Source organism: Volvox carteri (assembly GCF_000143455.1).
Source record: "Volvox carteri f. nagariensis unplaced genomic scaffold VOLCAscaffold_89, whole genome shotgun sequence".
NCBI classification, from domain to species: Eukaryota; Viridiplantae; Chlorophyta; class Chlorophyceae; order Chlamydomonadales; family Volvocaceae; genus Volvox; species Volvox carteri.
The window spans coordinates 12,919-32,360 of record NW_003307632.1 but is presented as its reverse complement, the minus strand read 5'-3'; the positions used below and the strand labels follow the sequence as shown (position 1 = coordinate 32,360).

General features: G+C 53.4%; 1 protein-coding gene across 1 annotated transcript; it reads left to right on the top strand.

The window, feature by feature from the left end:
• Positions 1–9,486: 9,486 nt before the first annotated feature.
• VOLCADRAFT_108043 (uncharacterized protein) lies at positions 9,487–10,596 on the top strand. Its single transcript, XM_002958239.1, has 3 exons — positions 9,487–9,730; positions 9,989–10,065; positions 10,186–10,596. Exons 1-3 carry the CDS (start codon positions 9,491–9,493, stop codon positions 10,415–10,417), a joined length of 549 nt encoding a protein of 182 aa, XP_002958285.1. The 5' UTR covers positions 9,487–9,490; the 3' UTR covers positions 10,418–10,596.
• The last annotated feature ends 8,846 nt before the right edge of the window (positions 10,597–19,442 follow it).

The window sequence follows — 19,442 nt, the reverse complement described above, 5'->3', positions numbered from 1 at the left end:
CGCATTCCTCTCCAGGTGTGAGCGATGTCGCGAGCTGGTGTGCGCCACCCGGCGGGTGCGGCTGGAGGTGGCTCCCAACGCACTGGCCATCACGCTGAAGAGGTTCGCCGCCCCGGAGGAGGGGGTGAGGGGGCCGGGGGCCGGCGGCAGCGGGGCGGCGGGGGCGCCCGGCGGGAGGCTGGCTAAGGACGTGCGGCCGGTGGGTGCCTGGTTGGGTGACTTGCGTGGTGCGCCTGCGTGCAGTCCTTGGTGGGGGGGTTGCTAGGTGGTCGACCGGGGGGCCCTGGGGGGGGAGCCGGTGAGGGGGGTTTGCCGCCGTGGGTTGGGCCCAGATACCGTACCTGTGTTAACCCAGTGGTGGGTGAAGGAGGAGGAGGAGGGGGAAGGAGGGGGAGTGATGAATGCGTCTCGTCATGCATTGCTGCGCCCTTATTGATTTCCCACCTACTGGAGTTTGAGAATCCGCATCCCCATCATCCGGGGGGAGGGGGAAGGGGGAGGGGGAAGGGGGAGGCTCAGATTAATCGCTCGCCGCCTGCCAAACCCGGGGGGGGAGCGCACCACCACCCTTTGAACAGTTGGATGGTTGGGAATTTGGACGCCGGGGCAGTGGACTTAGGGTTTCTTCTTGCCTTCTCCTCCTCATGTCATCATCACATCGCCCATCCTCCGCATCGCCATCATCATCGCCCATCATCACCATCATCATCATAATCATCACCATCATCACCACCATCATCATCATCATCACCCTAGGAGTATTTCTCCCCCTCCCCCTGCCCCGGGTCGCTGTTCGTGCGGCAACGTGTGGCTCGTCTTCCGCCCAGCACAGATTACGCTGCACATGGATTTGGATCTTACGCCGTACATGGCTCCGGGGTCTCTAGATCCAGGACCTGCAATGTACCGCCTGTACGGAGTGATTCAACATCTGGGGCTTGCGGCCCGGCCGGGTAGGGCTAGTTGGCAGGTTGTGGGGGAGGTTGCGGGGGAGGCCCGCTGAGTAATGTATCGTTCTGGAAAAGTATTGGATTGTGCGTTACCTTTGTTTTTGAGATCCTTTCTCTTCGTTGAGGGGTCCTTGGAGGGGCACTGCCTAACCCGCAGAGCTAGTGAGGCTTGGCCCTATGCAAGTCAGTCCGTCTGCGTGTCTGGCTGTATGTCTGTCTGTCAGTCAGTCGTTTAGGCGGCGCTAAGCGAGGAGCTCGATGCGCTTTCCTCTTGAGCCCCCACTCTCAACACTCTCAACACTCTCAACACACACACCCGGCCGTCCTGCTGACTTCTGGCTGACTTCATCAGTCTGTATCCTCCTTGGCATATCAGCTTCACTCGTTCACGTGGTTAGTCTTCCTCCCCCTGCCCCGCCCCGCCCCGGGGTTAGCTTCAAACCCAGCCGCGATCAGCAGTGGGCGCAGAAACGGACTGAAACCACTTTGTCATGTCCTGTCGTGATATGTCCTTCACTTCCCTGACTAGACGCACATCCTCTCATTCCTCCCGGTGTTTGGCCACCACGGTGACCCCCCCTTCACTGCCTCCCTCCTTCAAAGATTCCTTGGGTAGCACCGCCTCCTCCTACGCCGGCGGCGGCGGCGGCGGCTCTGAGTACGGAGGTGCCGTACCGTCCCCGTGTTTGGTGTCCATGTCGATGCACATGGGGCACTATGTGGCGGTTGTACGGGGCGGAGACGGTGGTTGGTACCGTTGTGACGATGATGAGATCACGCAGGTGAGAGGGCACCGCAAAGGTCATGATGGTCAAGGATGGTCACCGTCGTCACCATCATCACCCCACTAACTATCACCCCCATCATCACCCCCACTAACTATCACCCCTATCATCATGGGGGTCATGACCCCCATGGGGAGCAGACGTAGTACCACTGAAATAGGGGCACCGGTATCATTAATGTTGCCCTGGTTCCTGCCCCTGCCTAGGTTAACCGCTCCTTACCCTCCTCCTCCTCTTCCTCCTCCCCCTCCCCCTCCTCCCCTCCCAAGGTGAGCGAGTCCGCCGTGGAGGCCATTACAGACGCCTACCTGCTCTTCTACGAGCGCATCCATCCGCATGTGCCCAACGGAGGCCAGCACCTCCTGAACTTGAGCCAACCACAGCTGCAGCAGCAGCAGCAGCAGCAGCAACAGCCGGAATTACCGCAGCAGCAGAGCTCACTACCACCATTTCCACCGCACGCAGCACCAGCGGCTGTGACGGCAGATCGCGAGGCCACTGAAGAGTGGCACAGGACAGGGGCTCCGCTGGGGGGAGAGGGGCAGAAGGATGAGGAGGGGATTTCAAGGGGTTTGGGGTGGGGTGGGGTTGTAGAGGCGCGGTCTGAAGGCGCTGGGGTTGCTGCCAGGAAGGATGACAGGACCCGCCGGGAAGACAGGACCCTGAGCAGGAGTGCAGTCACAGCTCCCCCGCGCCCCAGCGGGTCGCGCGAACTTCGGCCGCCTAGCATGTTCAGTACAGAGGGCCAGCACCCGCACCAGCACCAGCTGCCGGGGGTGCTTGCAGCGGAGCTGGGGGAGGAGCTGGGGTCCCGAACCGGGAGATCCGGCTTGTACCCCCCGCACCTGACTTCACCCTGCTGGTCGGCATGGCTGCAACCGGAGGGCTATGAAGTACTACAAGAACAACCACCGCAGGCTGTTATGGCAGGAACCGTGCATGTTGCAGTCGGCACCACCACGGACGATGTCGTCGTGGTTCCGGGTGTGCCGCCCGCTGCCGTGGCTGCCGCTGCCGGGGTGGTGCGGCCCAAATACCAGCTTATACCGCCAGCTAAGCGACTAAGAGGCAGCGCTCCTCTTCTGACTTATCCGCCACCGACGGGCACTGAGCAGGAGCAGATCTGGACTCTGAAGATCTGGCTTCCCGGCGTGCGGTCGCATCGGGAGGTGCGCTGGGCGGCAACCACACCGCCGCTTAACTCTTCTTCGTCCAACGCTGTGCTACCGGAAATACAAGCTGCTGCTGCTACTGCTGCTGCTGCTGCTGCTGCTGTCAAGTGCTCCAGCCAGTACAGCAGCGGTGATGCTCTTGCAAGTGCACGTTGGACCAGCGCAGGTCGTGTACGTGTGTGGGTGGTGGGCAGCTACAGCCTGGATGTGCAGTTGATGGTAGTGTGGAAGAGCGGCATGGCGGGGGAAGTACGTGCCGTGGGCGGTCTAATAGGGCTGGATGGCGCCGGGACCTGGCAGCTTGCGGTGGCTGGACAGGATGTGGCGGCCCAGGAGGTGGACGGCATGTGGAGAACGGCTACTGGGGGGCGGATGGAGGAACAACCCAGAGAGGTGGCGGATCCGGTGGTGGGGGTGGGTGGGTGTGCGGATGGAGCTGCGACAGATGTGGAAGTGGAGGTGCTGCAACCACGTTGGCGCTCTGGGTCCAGCTCATTGCATGTGCCGCTGCGGCTTCTGCAGTCGGGGCGGTCGCACCGAATGAGCTGTCGGAGGTAGCCAACGGCAGCAAGTAGTACATGCAAGTCCAAACAGAGAATTGTTCATACCATTAATAAAGCTGGCGCTTCGATTTGGGTCTACATGGGCGTGCATGTGTCAAAAAGGCATGATCAGCTAATTGGCCTTTTCTCCTTCCTCGAGCTGTACCATGCTTTTAAATGTCAGGGCTCCGTCTAATGGTCCCCACCACCACCACCACCACCACCACCACCATGATGATGTTGATGGTCGCATGTCGGTTGCGATGTAGGGGGTTTCAGTGTACGTGCTGGGTCGTGGGGCTGCCGCCCAACTCCCCCGCACTCTACCCCGTCCCCTGCGCGAAGGATATGGAAAATCTCGGTATGTGAAGTATGCAGCAGAGGTCATGAGTGCGCCATTCATGTTGATCTGGCTGCTGAAAGGTGCAAAGTGAAAGGAGGAAACGGAACCGAGGCAAGTTTGTCAAGGCTGCTAGATGGATAGTCCGCACAGCGAGCATCACCGTAACCAAGTGTATTCACATCATTAACAATCAAACGAGAACTCGTTTTAATCAGCGACAAAAGAGTAAGTTTTGCAGTACTGCACCGCATATACTTAGGCCGCTTGGCCCTCGGATCCATGTCCGTTCAATTACTATGGATGTATATATGGAATTCGATGAGTAAATACTGTGTTGAAGGCATTGTTCGATTTGGCGTCGGAGCACACATATATATTCGTGACGACCATCGCCTGGAACAGCTTGTAATTTGTATGTGACATAATTTTGTGATGCCGTCACGAAATTAAAATCACGAACATTTCCTGTCACTACGGTAAGTACTGCACCGGTATTGTACAAAAATGACCGGCACTAGTTGCCTACCTCGGCACGCAGTCCTGGGGGCCCTGACTCGAAGTGAGCCCCACCCTGGAGTTAGTTGGTACCGCTTTCATGTACTTCCTCAAACAAACTGCTTCTCTAGTACTGTGATGTTTTATTTGTTATATTCAAGAAAACTGAACTGAACTTGCAAGGCGCGAACATGCTGGCCGCATCATCATTCCCAAGCCAGTATGCACAATTCTGAGAAAGTTTGCAGTCTTCATGGTCTTGTTGTGGCACAACTCCACGTAACTCTGCACATGCGACAAAATGTCTTAGTGCATAGGAGCAATTCTTGCTCAGAAGTCCAAGTAGACTCAAAAGCATTCCAATTGGAATGCCTGGCTTAATGTAATGTTGTCAGGTTGTTTGTCGTAGCGCTTTGGCGCACCCAACGTGGAATGTTGGCGCCGGACTGTGCAGCTGAAGACCTATGCTATGGGTGAACCAATGGTGCACCCGTTCCTTCGCCATCATCAGCACGTTCCCAGCCATGGACTTTTTGACAGAACACCCTTGTATGTTCTGCCATTCTAAGCACAGCATTATAATTTGTTGTTGTGGCCGTCTATCGAACATAACAATCCTTCCCCCCTTAGGACGCGCTATTTGCACTAGCAGCCAGTGTGCAATTAGATACGTAGACCTCTGTGATGCGAGTTCCTCCTCAGTCGAGATCCGCTTCAACGAGCGTTTGTCGCTTCAGTCTGCTTCGGAACGAACACAGCCGGGCGGAATTTGACGCTAGAGGAAATAAGCCATAGAGCAAGAGAAAAATACCGCGCGGAAATAGAAAATAACCCTGGTCAATTCCCCTGATTTACGCCTAAAGAGAAAGCCGATATTACAGCACCTGTGTAAACGTAAGGAGTAGGTTTGTAGCTGGCAAGGGATGGGGATGGGACCCTGGCTGACAGCTTTCGGTTGTGGACACAGCTGCAGGATGGGGATGGCCCTGGTCGAAGGGATTGGGAAGGGACCCTGGCTGGCAGGTTGAGGATTGGGGGAACACAGCCGCAGGATGGGATTGGAAACCCTGGCCATAGGATTGGGGATGGGACCCAGGCTGGCAGGATGGGAAACCTGTCTCAAGGGATGGGATTAGCGCCGGGCCCCTAAGATGGGAGATGGGAGTCGGTCACCCCAGCCAGGATGGGGGGATGGCTGACCACTACCACCCCCCGGGATTGGGGGATTAGACCGTTTTTGCAACCCTCTGGAAACACCGAAACTAGTTTCGGCAGGTTTACGTTTCGGCAGGTTTACGTTTCGGCCCGAACACTGACTTGACCCCCCTTTAATTCGCAGGGCAGTCCGTACGGCATAGGAGTGCAAGCACAAGAACGCCGCCACGTTTGGAGTACACACTTGTTATTGAGATTAGGGCTGGGAAAAACACCGTAATCCCATAAAATGGACCGTAATTGCTAACGGCCGTTATACCGCGGTATAATGCGCAACGCCGTAAATATCGAAATTTACGGTGGGTTCCGGGGCAAAGTGGACCGTAACGATTTACGGTCCTCGTTGTCGGAGCCAAATCCTTTCTTTCCTTTCATATAACGATTTTTGGCTGTCTTTTGTGATAATTTAATTATAGGTTAATGTCGTGAGCCTTTCAAGCTTTTTAAGATGCGATTGTTACAGTGAACCCCGAACGGGTCGAGTGCAGCGCCCCTAGGAGCGCCTCCCGCACAACACTGTGGGCCTTATTCAAAAAGAACTCGGCCAGGCCGTACTAACTTCACTGGACACACGGCCTCAGTTAGTACGCTTAAACAGAAAAGGCATTTTAAGACTATCCCGTAGCTGCGCCAAGGGACGAAATGGCATGTTTCGAGGTGTGGTCGTCGGGATTGGCTCGCACGCTTACGGTCCGACCGTAGTTTTGACCTTTTGGTAACCGTAATTACATTACACCGTAAGGACCGTCATTTTACGGTGTTTTTTGGGGGGTCACCGTAATTGCTTACGGTGTAATGCGCAATATCGTAAGGACCGTAACCGTATTTCCCAGCCCTATTTGAGATTCTCAAAGGTCGGCAAACTTGCTATGGCGGCGTAGACCTGTCTGGATCGTCGCAAGCGCGCAGCCGCCATAGCATAATCATTATTGACTGAAGAGTCAGCCTTCTTTTGGTGCGGCAATCCGTAGAATGACATACACACAAAGCAGGAGCCTCATTGCGGCAACGTGTATTGCCGCTGCTGCGCCAAATCCATGAGTCGGGACTGCCCGATATGTAGGTGGTACTACCGTTGCATCCATGTTCGACGCCGGCCCTTCGGTCCGCTGGCTGGCAGTTCAAGGCGCGCCTAAGCGCTCGTGCTTTATGGACCAATTGTTGTCCGCTCCCAGCCAGAACGCATTTGGGGATCGTTCCAATTGCACATTTTGAAGTCGGAATGCAGCGGCAAAGCTGATGGTTGTCGCGAAGGCACACTACGTTTGAAGTTGGATTGAATGAATGAAGAAGACAATGAAGAAGAGAATAAGAAGGACAACAATCAAACAGGCACGAGCGAGACGCCAGGAGGGAGGTGCTTTGAGCGTCGCCATTAGTTGCCGAGCATGAAGGAACCAACCCATAAAGTTGCCGAGCATGAAGGAACCAACCCATAAAGGATCATGCCGTTTGCTTATGAATCTATAACGTTAGGGACATGCAACGACGTCAGAGGCAAGGGCTGCGGCGTGAGGGGAAGTCAAACTCGAAGCCATGGAAAGCTATCTTCGTGCTCCAATGTATCTGAATGTTCTCCTTTGGCCAATCAATAAAGAATTAGTATAGTTTTTGCATGCAATCTTTAGCGGAGTGAGATATGTAAATCGATCTCATCCTGGAAAGCTATCTTCGGCCGCAGATATATCTATGTGTGTGTGTGTGTGTGTGTGTGTGTGTGTGTGTGTGTGTGTGTGTGTGTGTGTGTGTGTGTGTGTGTGTGTGTGTGTGTGTGTGTGTGTGTGTATGTGTAACGACGCAAGGCCCGGGTTACGCCGTTGCTTTGTTACAATGGTATCGCGACGGGGCCGCACGTCTTCCGATGTAATCTTCGGGGCGGCGGTTCGATTCTGGCAACAAGTAAATATTGCCAACGGCTTTATTATGGTGTAATGGATAAACTAACGCAGAAAGCGTGAAGTGGGATGGCTCCTATGCTCGAAATAATGGCCGCGGACGTCCATTGCGGGGGGCAATGAAACGACGCAAGGCCCATCTGAGCATCCCGGGTCACGCCTTTGCTTTGTTACAGTGTGTGTGTGTTACATGGTTGGGGGTGCATGATCCCATTCCTGTAAAACTACCCATACGAGCCGAAGGCCCAAGGACAATACTACAACGCCTAAAAGCCACGGAGAAAAGGAAACACCGCACATCAGCCCAGACTAGCGTCCAAAGAGGAAAAAAAATACAGAAGTCCCTAATATTATTAGCCGACGGTTAAGCCCACATACGTTCGGTGAGCCCACATACGTTTTAACATCCTCGCCAGACGTGCTGGCTCCCATTTCATGGCCTCCAACATGCTCTGTTGATGATCGAATCTCTCTTCAGCACGAATATCATTATAGGCTGGGCATTCCAATAACACGTGTTTTTCATCCTCGATTCGGCTATTAGTACCACGACAGCGGCAAAACCGCTGCCACCTGGGGACATGGTACTTGCGCCCAGCAACATAAACGAGACTGCATTAGCTTACGATGTGCTAAGCGAGGAATGAAAACCTTAGCATGTGTTGGCCACATGACGGCTGCGGCTCCGAAAAGGGCAGCCCCATCCAGTGCTTATACTTCACCATTTGCACTCCCGGTTGCTTCCCATCTGATGGGTACTCCTCTGGCAAGGCAGTCAGACGCGCATGGTCCCAGCCGCTCATCAAACGCTCTCTTAGTGCCGTTATCATCGCTCCTTCGGGTAGAGGCCTACTCAACAACCAGTCAACACGCTCCTTTACCCCCATGACTTTTTGCGGTATTCCGCTCCAAATATTGCACTCCAAGAAGGAAAACAGTCGTAACATTGAGGTTCCCCACCGAATTCATTCCCTTGGTCTATCAATAGAGAATTAGAATAGCTTTCAGACGCAATTTAAAGCGGGGCAAGATATGAAAGTTAATGTGTTAGGAAGCCTACTAACATTAACAGGGGTATATGTAAGCCTGGCGGACCCCTAGGGACCCCGATATGTACGACACGGGACCCCGATTTTTGGCTGGGGATCTAGGTCTTAGGGGTCCCAGCCTAAATATGCAAAAATAAGCAGGGCGTGAGCGCGTTTTCAAGAATCCTGATTAATATTGTTATACAACTTATAATTATGGAACGTATGCGCTAAAGAGCAGGCTCTGGCATGCTTTTCGCTGGCCATGGCCAAAGCGAACAGCTGTCAGTCCTTTGGCGGTGTTGATTCCGATAGAAACTGTTCGATTTGCCGTTGTAAACATAAGCACACTCCTTTAGAAAGCGAGCTGCAGGATTTCTTGGAACGTTTAGGCATAGACAAAACGTTCACCTCTGACTACCTGCATGCTCAGGTCTTCTCTAGTCGTGTCAAAGGTGATTACACAAAGTTGTATAGAGTCAACTGCGGCGGAAAACAGGTATCTTTCCGCGTGAACTGCCAGCAATTGCTGGTCCAGGTCTCCTTTCTGAGAAGCCAGGCAAGTTAAACATTATTGTTATACCACTGTTGTAGTGCCAGGCAGGCAGGCAAGCCTGCACGCGGGGGCGGTTTCGTGGTTTTCTTACCCGCCCTCACCCACGGCCACCCGCCAGCGGGATGCTGTTCAGCAGGGGCAGGGGGCCGCAGCCAGCACAGCAGCTTGGCAGCGGCGTCAACGGCGTCAACGACTATGGCGCCGCCGGCCCTTCGACAATCAGCCTTAACGATGGTCATGGGGCCAGCGGGATGGGAGGGCGCAGGGGCAGGGGGGCGCAGCCAGCACAGCAGCTTGGCAGCGGCGTCAACGGCGTCAACGACTATGGCGCCGCCGGCCCTTCGACAATCAGCCTTAACGATGGTCATGGGGCCAGCGGGAGGGGGGGGCGCAGGGGCGGGGGGGCGCAGCCAGCACAGCAGCTTGGCAGCAGCGTCAACGGGGTCAACGACTATGGCGCCGCCGTCCCTTGGACAATCAACCTTGACGATGATCACGGGGCCAGCGGGATGCTGTTCAGCAGGGGCAGGGGGCGCAGCCAGCACAGAAGCTTGGCAGCGGCGTCAACGGCGTCAACGACTATGGCGCCGCCAGCCCTTCGACAATCAGCCTTAACGATGGTCATGGGGCCAGCGGGATACTGTTCAGCAGGGGCAGGGGGCCGCAGCCAGCACAGCAGCTTGGCAGCGGCGTCAACGGCGTCAACGACTATGGCGCCGCCGGCCCTTCGACAATCAGCCTTAACGATGGTCATGGGGCCAGCGGGAGGGGGGGGCGCAGGGGCGGGGGGGCGCAGCCAGCACAGCAGCTTGGCAGCAGCGTCAACGGGGTCAACGACTATGGCGCCGCCGTCCCTTGGACAATCAACCTTGACGATGATCACGGGGCCAGCGGAATGCAGTCCAGCAGGGGCAAGAGGGCGCAGCCAGCACAGAAGCTTGGCAGCGGCGTCAACGGCGTCAACGACTATGGCGCCGCCAGCCCTTCGACAATCAGCCTTAACGATGGTCATGGGGCCAGCGGGATACTGTTCAGCAGGGGCAGGGGGCCGCAGCCAGCACAGCAGCTTGGCAGCGGCGTCAACGACTATGGCGCCGCCGGCCCTTCGACAATCAGCCTTAACGATGGTCATGGGGCCAGCGGGATGGGGGGGTGCAGGGGCGGGGGGCCGCAGCCAGCACAGCAGCTTGGCAGCGGCGTCAATGGCGTCAACGACTATGGCGCCGCCGGCCCTTCGACAATCAGCCTTAACGATGGTCATGGGGCCAGCGGGATGGGGGGGCGCAGGGGCGGGGGGGCGCAGCCAGCACAGCAGCTTGGCAGCGGCGTCAACGGGGTCAACGACTATGGCGCCGCCGTCCCTTGGACAATCAACCTTGACGATGGTCACGGGGCCAGCAGGATGCAGTTTTGGGGGGCTACAATGTATGTGTTGAGCCCTGTACCGTGATAACCGTAGCTACAAACTAGTTCGGATCTGTTAGCTTAGGGTTTCTCATGTGGCACGACAAATCTAATTGGTCGTCACTTGCAGTCGTCCTGTAGGTTCAAAGGACCTGGGTGTATGCATTTTAACTCTTGAATTTTGCTTATGCTTTAATTCATCATGCGGCTGTGATACTCCAAAGCACCGTTGCACCTGACATAGACGGTAGAAAGATCACCTGCATGCACACCACATGCAAGAATGCAGCCTGACAGCCCAGCCCCAGCCCCACGACAACCCCCAACTGGATGAAGGGACAACCTATAGGAATCTATATAAAGCCCATGTGCGCATTCCAAAGACACCACAATAAACACAACCGGAATGGACCCTGCGTCAATTCAACTCTAGGTGAAAACCGCCGGCCACAGGACAGGGAACACGATTTCAGCACAGGTCCAGCTGCAGTCTCTTCTTATATGTCTTCGGCATCAGGCATGTGAGAGGCGCAAGGCTGGTTGCGTTTGCCGTACAGAGCACAAGAGGTGGTTAGTGGGTGGGGCCAGCCATACAGCTCCAGAAGGATAGAACCACCGATGCTTGGCTGCTAGGCGCCGAACCAGCTGCTGAAGCTTCTTGTTGTATGGCATCAGGCCGTTGAGGGGTGCAAGGTGTAGCCGCGTTTCTACAATGCACGGAGCCTTAGGCCGTGGGAGCCGGGTTGGGGCCGGGTTCGGGCCGCTTCTCTGTTTTCACGGATTTGCAGGTTCACTTTATAGTTTTCATTACGTTTGCTCCGCTGACAGGAATGACATTGACTCGTTCAGCATGGGTGCAAGTAGCGTCAATCAAGTAGTTAACGACACACGACCATATGATTGCCACTGATATATATATTGGACCTCCTTTGATCTCATGGTTTTGAAGAAGTTGAATGCAAGCTAGTGGCGTGTGTCTCTGCTTACCTCCGGTCTCTGCTTACCAGTTTAGAGTTAACGAATTTAATAGCATATATTTGCAACATTTGCATCGTTATAACCTGCAATGAAATGTATGGGTCCCGGGATGCCGTATGGTATCGGGTCCCTAAGGGTCCGGGACCTTTGCATAGCATTAAGTTCAAAAAATCTCACACCTGGCTCAGCAAATCATGCAAGCGATAAGAAACTAGTTCAATATATTAATAGAAAGTAAAAGTTCTTTAAAAAAATCGCGTAAAGGGGCTCCGTACGCGAAAAGCCGAAGGGCCCAGTGGAAACGCCTCGGACACTAAGTCCGCCTTAGTGGCACACTAGTTATCAGGGCCTCAGACCTGCTGATAACTTTCAAAGTGGACATTAACTTCCGAGCGGGAAAATTCATAGTCAGCCATTTTCCTTCTTCATGGCCCTACGTTGGCTTTTGTATTTTCCTTTATCCACAGCCGCAAATAGCCCGCTAACCAGTGGAATTCACAGCAGGACCGGTCGAATTGCACACATTCCAGCAATTCGCCGACCAAACTGTAATGATTTGCGCATTAAATTACACCCACTCTTACTATAACAATGGTTTAGTGCCTTAATAGCAACCTGTCGTATGGTTCCGGGGCACTTAGTGGAAATACCTGTCCACTAGCCACACACTAACAGGGTGTCGTCACTGGGAAGTCTGTTAGCGACCTTTTTGAAAATTCTCACCCGGGACGTCAGCTTTGCACGTTCTGTTTCGCAATATAAATAAATGATAGAAATGCAAAAGGTTTGACGGAAGGCGGAGGGACGGCGAAGCTCGTAGGGCCCATGTGGAGACAAGGCCCTTGTTAGCAATCCAATACGCCCACAAAAGTTAGAGCTCCCTTCGACCAGCCCATACGCCTTGCTAACTTTGAGCGCGGAAAATTTCGTAGCTTCATTTTAAATTTTAATGTCACCCGGTCATTACTTTGCTTTCCGTCTACTACCCTGACTGCTTGCCGACTTGCGCCGTTGACCAAAACGGAAATGTCGCAGAGCCAGTCGCCCTCGCCGGTTCCGTCGGAGAACTTGCCTACTTCACTGCACACTGCCTTCATGGCAACCGTTCAGCAGACCATGCAGGGTCCGCTGCCCCAACTGTTCAGCGCTGCCGATGTCCATGCTGCCACCCAGGCCGCTCAGCAGCGGGAAATGGCTCAACTCCTTCGTAGCCAGGGCCAGGACAACTGCCCTCCTCATTTCTCTTTAATTCAAGAAAAATATGCTCGAGCCGGAGCGAAATGGCGCTAAAAGACGGGAAAATGATGGTTTCGGGGCTGCTAGTGGAAACAGTACTTTGTTAGGCTTTGTTCGCCATTGTTAGCGCGCCAATAACTTTACCGGAGATAGTTAACGGACTTCCCAGTGGAAACTCCCTGTAAGTCCTCGTTAAAGATAATGTTCAAAAGTTAGTGTGCGGCCAAGTGGAAACACCCTGTTAGCTAACTTCGCCCTCAAATTTATCGCAATTAATTCCATTGGTCCATCGATAGAAAATTAGAGTAGCTTGCAGACGCAATTTTAATCGGGGCGAAATAAGATGAAATGTTACACCATGACTGACTGACTGACAGCAGTGAACCTAGGGGGCCAAGCCCCGAAAGGCGCTTCGCGCCCGGGGCCTCACCCAAGAACATTTATGAGGACACACCCGGTTGAGGTTGCACGTGCCGCCGTGTACTATGACACCAAATTCTCTGCCTCATTACCTATGCAGTCTCCACATTTTGGCTCTAACGCTCTACCGTACCTTTTTACAAGCACTGAACCTCGGAATCATCCACATTATGTTATTAACCACCATGCAATACAACGGGTCACCAGGACTTTGAACAGACAACACCATCGGTTTTATTGAACTTTCTTGATTCCACCCCTGCAAGCGCGGTAACTTCTGCCATCCTGCCTCATCACGCGATTCACCGAAGGAGGAGGCGCGGAAGGCTGCACCTTGTAATGTTGCTTTCGCTGCAGCTGGCAACGGAAGTATCGACATGCATACTTCAGGATTTTAAAGCGATCCAGCAAGATGACATGAAGGGACTTCCGATTCAGAAATAATTCCCCAGCACCTAACGCGTAAATATGACAGGAGGCCTCAATCTCAATGGCAACGACCAGGTCAGTTGCTCTAGTTGTGGCCGCATACCCATACGCATGTCCACAGCTGCAAAATTCATAATAGGACCGACCATCAGCTCAAGGCGCAGTACCCATCGGAGTGATACCATCGGAGTACTAAAAGATGGTGTTGCTGTAGCAGGCAAGGTGAACATAAACGCGGTGAGTGCACTGTCAGAGGGCAGCTCGTGGTGCTCTGCATGAAGCCGCCGAACAACAAGTGGTGTTCCACTCAAGGTGTCTTCGCCACCCCGCGTTACCTACGCGAAGGGTTCAAAAGAAACATTTTAGAGCATAGCCGGCACTCAGGCATGTGAATATGCAACTTTGCAACCGGGCCAAAATATACAATGTTACCGCGTTTGGTCAGCCTCGAATGGCAGCAAGTTCCTCACGCTCCAACAGGTCCACGCATCCCTTTCGCGGTTTGGAAAGGGCTCCAAGATCGCATCATAATATCACTGCGACCGAGCTTTCAATGGCAAAGACCTGTTCCACTTCCAGAGCTGAAGGAAGATCCGTAACGGCCAAAGGGCCTCAACAGTTTGCAGTATGGGTAAGTAACACAGCCTGCTATCCATGAATAAGCTTCGCACCTGCCGCCTACATACAGGTGAAAGTAACTCCTCGGTCTCCAGGAGGACGCCGACTCCATAACATGCCATTTCCAACCGGCCAGGAAGCGGCAGCGTTCCAACGGCTATAGGTCGACGTAAGTCCAGCACTCCACCGAACGTTGCGCCTGGCTGTAGCGGTACCTCCAAAGGCGCCTGATCAAATGTGTACGAGGGATACATGTTGAAGAGGAAATCCACATTCAAGTAAACCCCGAGAAATGAGGTAAATAGATTATTATGTATTCTGAAATCGGTTTTCAGACGTACAGCCATTCCTGGGGTAAGCGATTGCAATAAAAAATATCATAAACTGGCATCGTTCTCACATGTAACAGGACTCGTAACAATGGATGGCTCCCCACATTCAGCACGTACACCTTGTCAAAGAGTGAACTGCCCCGACTGGGGCTCCATGTGAAGGGAGAGAACCCGCCAGCTCCAGACTGTTGCCCTAGCTCGGGCTCCTGTGCTGCTGCCAGCGCTCTGCTCCCAGCAACCACACGGGATTTCCCAGGACCCAACTCCAAAAGAGCTCGACCATCTTCACCACGGTAATTGCGGTGAGAAGGGGTGCACGTTTGCAGACTTGGTTGAAATAGAAGTTTTGCGTCAAAGGGCCGATTGATGCCAAACGGGATAACTCCCCGGGGAAGCATGGCGGATTCCATGCCGGAATAGGCCTGAATGGGTGAAACATCTGTTACAAGTGTCAGGCTCTCCATGTCGGACATGTTGTCACGAGCTCCTGCGCCCTGAAGTTCATGCCATCGAATTCTGCAATAACATTTTGCAAAGGAGGTCCATGCATCTAAATATTGGACCATGGGATCAAAAGGCAAGTTGGCAGACTTGAGCAAGCATCCATGTTTATTTAACGGCCGTGTTGACGTTAACAGCCAGCTCTAGCGTACATCAAAAAAGGGCGTCTGGCTCGAGATCCACATCAGTCACACCTGCAGTTTAGGCCCAACACGTAGTCAGAGACTGAAACATCGCCATCATTGCCGCCAGTACTGCATAGCCCACCGTGACTGTTGCCAACAATAGGCAGACCACCCGTCATTGGCAATGTGCATGGGAAGCTGAGGCAAGCACTGTCCTGTTCCAACCTGCTGCCTGTGTCCATCAACTCGCCAACTCTGTGAAGTCCTAAGGGATCATCACAACGCTGGTGAATGTGATCAACGAAACTTTTACGGCATTCAGTGAGGTTCGCCGAGCATACTGGCGTGCCGGCAGCAGTGCCGTTGTTGGGCCATACGGTGAGGGCGGTCGACGCTGTTGTCTCAAATACCACTGCGTCCATTTTGCCTGCGTACGAATAATCCGGGCAAGAATCAGTTTTCGTCAGCTTTCAATGCCGATCTCTGCAAGAACGCCACAAAATGGGCTGGATGACCATGTAGCTTAGGATAGTGCCGAACACATTGAAGTGCACACCTCTTTGGACTTCGTACACAGCCCTGACATTGATCATGTAGAAGAAACGCACAATACTCCCCCGAAAGGTTGGAGGCAGCACCGTGGGTAGCCGAAACCTGCACAAAATCGTTTAGCACCGGGCTAACTTCCTCCGTCCAGGCACCGTCCTGCCAAAAGCATTACGTCCTGAAGTCCGCTCCTTGTACCCCGACCCTCCAGGCCTCCATCAAAATCTAACGAACAAGGAAGCGCGTGGACAAGTACGAAGCCGGTCGTATCGTATGGCGAATGACACCTGACCTGGTAAAGCTATTGGCTTCCAACTAGCTGGCTTGTACCACACACTCCCTATGAATACCTCATATGAAAGCTTCGGATGGCATAAGGTGGAAGAATATTGTCGCTGATAAGGACCGCGGACTCTGTTGAGAAAATGGTCCGGACACATTTCTGCATTCATTCACATAAAAGGGAACCCCATCAAGATTCGTCCAGCCTTCCAAAGGCAGGACCAATACCGCGCAAGTTTAAGAAGGTGCAAACACGAAAACAACTTGACGCAATACAGCTTTTTTCCTTCTTAAGAGTAAACTGAAGACAAACAGCGAGCAAAGGACGGATACAAAGGCGCACAGCAACTTCCGCAACCATCAAAAATATTCCCTCAGGGACACATTCCTCGAACTTTCTTTTACGTACCCGTGAATCAGCCACGTGGGCTGGTACTTCAGGACAGTGCAAAGAGTGAACAAAGCTAGGGTCTGTCCGTTCGGACCCTTTCGCCTGGAAGCTAAGCTCTTTAACAAGCAGCAGCTGGGGGCCGCCTATACCTGAGATAGCTTCGTTCATAGCGCCCTTTCCATCATTGAGGATCTGCATAGGGCTGCCACATTGCAGTTATAAACGACAGTAACCAGTCTTGCTGGCACCATACCTGGACACAAACTTGAACTAGCTCGCCAGGGAAAAACACCGTCTTGCTAAGGGTCAAATTTATTAGAAGGGTCATAACCGACTTGCTTCAGCAGCTTTAGTTCGCTCTGGTAAACTGCTACAATAAATGCTAATCGATTTAATATCAGGCACTACTCTTGAGGCGGGAATTATTTATGCGCATAATAAGGCTCTTGGGCCGACTGGGCTGATGGACCGATTCTGCCGTACGGCTCTGGAGGCCAGTACAAGCATCAAAGTTTGTCAATACCAGTCAAAGGGTGTATTTCCAGTGCGGATTAAGGCCAGGGATTAAGCCTCTGTCCTCCATCGATACTTGCTCAAACGGCTAAGTTGTTGGCAAACTTACCTCGCCTTTTCAACCTTTGGTTCCCTTATGGAACGAAGCTATGTGGTAAGCTCGTACCAAGGACTTCCGTGCCCTAATCCTTGGCCTTAATCCGCACTGGAAATACACCCCAAATCACAAAGTTATGCTTTTGGAGGTAATTTTTCTTCTTAAATATATTTTTTGCCTCTAATGTTCAGGGAAACCTCTGCCGGTGCACCTGAACTACTGTATCTCCCAGCCAGCACAGCGTTTTATGTATTACGTTGTTGCTCATGCGCATGTAGTTCATAGAGCTATCTCAGCTCTTGATGTTTCATTTATATCTCTCATTTGCTGCAGTTCGTTTAAAAAGCGCAAATGTGTGTTACAACGTTCAAACCTGCCTACCGTGGCTTCTCAATTTTCCAAACTAAATCAAACATCATTCACATGACATGAGGATTTTGTAATTGGAAATGACATCTATTTGCATATAGGATGCCAGTGTGCGGATGCCAACATGTTCCGATGTTCCCGCTTTTCATTATACATGCCACATTTCCCTTGTTTCGATAGTTGCAAGGTCAAAGTAATGGCAGATATGCAGCAGTTTTTTAATCCCAAACTTTAGACATTCGTACGGGGAGTTCGCAAGGTCCCCGTTTACGGAGGAAAGCCGCGCCGGCAGGTCCCCGGCCCTAAGAAAATTTGTTGCTGGGGATGCCGGCATAGCTCGCTTTCGATGGTAGGATAGCGGCTTACCATGGTGCTCATGGTGGATAGAGGCGTACCATGGTGGTAACGGGTGACGGACGATTAGGGAATCGACAAGTCGGGTGTCGGCTTCCTCGAAGCCGGAAAAATTGCGGGGGCCCCCTGCATCCGTACAGGCCGGTAGCTAGCGCGGCGCGTGTGACAATTGATGGGTACTGTAGTGTCAACGTGGTGGGAGATGTGCTTGTTGCAGCAGTGCTGATGGTGTGGGAGCTAAGCTTGCACTGGCGGAATCGTCAGCATCGCATGCGGGCTCCACGTGAATCGCATCCATCCCGGGTGCATGCCGCATGGACAGTGCGGCAGACCGCAAGTCAGAATGCCCGTGCGGGCAAATGGTGACGCAAGCTGGGTGAAATTCGGTGCTGTCTGTGATGTTTATCCCCGAAGCGGCAACAGAGCAGGCGAGACCTCGTATCAACAGGGCCACTCGAGAATTATACCTCGCAGCATTCAGAAACTCCTGGCGACATCGATTGGGGACGACATTAGCGCACACTCCCCGGGCGGAATTGCGGCATCTACAGCTAGGGTCATCTACGGGCGTCTGTACCGGAGTGCCTGTACAGCCTGGACAGGCACTCGGTACGGGCTTGCCGTGATCGCTCTCATTGTCTGTATGGCTGTAGCGAGCATGGGAGTCCTGTGTACCGTTCGTAAGGTTTACAGAACCACCACTCGCCGAGGTATGAACACGTGGAAAATAATACCTCAGACTAGTAACGCAGTTCTACTCATGATTATTCTTTGGGGCCCCCTAGCACTCGTGATAGCGATATGGCCCCTGGACACTGCAATCTCCCTGGTAGTGCAAACGGCAGGATTGATTTGGGTAATTCGACACTTCACTAAACGAATAACTACCTGCGCCGTACCAGCAGCCATCGACCTCGCTCTCGCCTGTGTGGTCCATACTGCTGACACCAGCTACTGGGCATACCAACACCCGGGGGTGATTAGACAGATGATAGTGTCAGTGGCCGCGCTGGTCATGTTATGCCTACATCTCGCCACAGCAGCCCCGATGGCCCCCATTCTGGCGATCAGTATCCCCACTATAGATAAAGGGCTAAATCTCATACCGGAGCTGAGGGGACATGCACGCTGGCTGATAAACATCTGCCTGATAGTCGGCCTGGCGATACCGCAGAACATGCTGGTGGGCGCCGCTATGACCCTCGTCGTTACACCGATTACGATTACCAGGTGGAATGGAGGCTCCGCCCCTGAGATAATGAGGCGCCCTGAACAAGCGGACAGCACCCACTGTGCGGGCCCACCAGAAGAAACCACACAAACCGAGCTACCCTGCCCCCACGCCAGCACGCCAACATGGCTGCTAACAGGACCTGGGACCCCACCAAAACAAGTGACGTGGCCAATAACGACAAACCCGCACAACTCAGACGGCTCTCTATATCACGAGCAACAACAGAAAGAGCTCTGCATGATCCACGCCATAAACAACCTACTAGGGGGACCGTACATCAACCCACAACATGTACTGCAGTACTGCCGTGCAATGCTACAGCACATGGCCGATCGGGGACTCCACAATGCAGCCGCCACGTGGCGACTAACCCACAACCAAAACACCGGCAACTTCTCAACACTGGCAATCAACCCGTACCTCCGCTACAACGTGCCGGTTCGAACTGCACAGCAAAGAAATGACCCCGCACACCCGCATGTCGCCTCCATAGGGAGTGGACAGGAAATAAAACCCAACGCGACGTTAAGCAGTGTACTACATCAGCTGCCAGAACACGCACGCAACTGGGGCTTCATCGTGCACCTCACAGGCCATGCAATCGCAGTACGAAAGCACAAGGATCGGTGGTA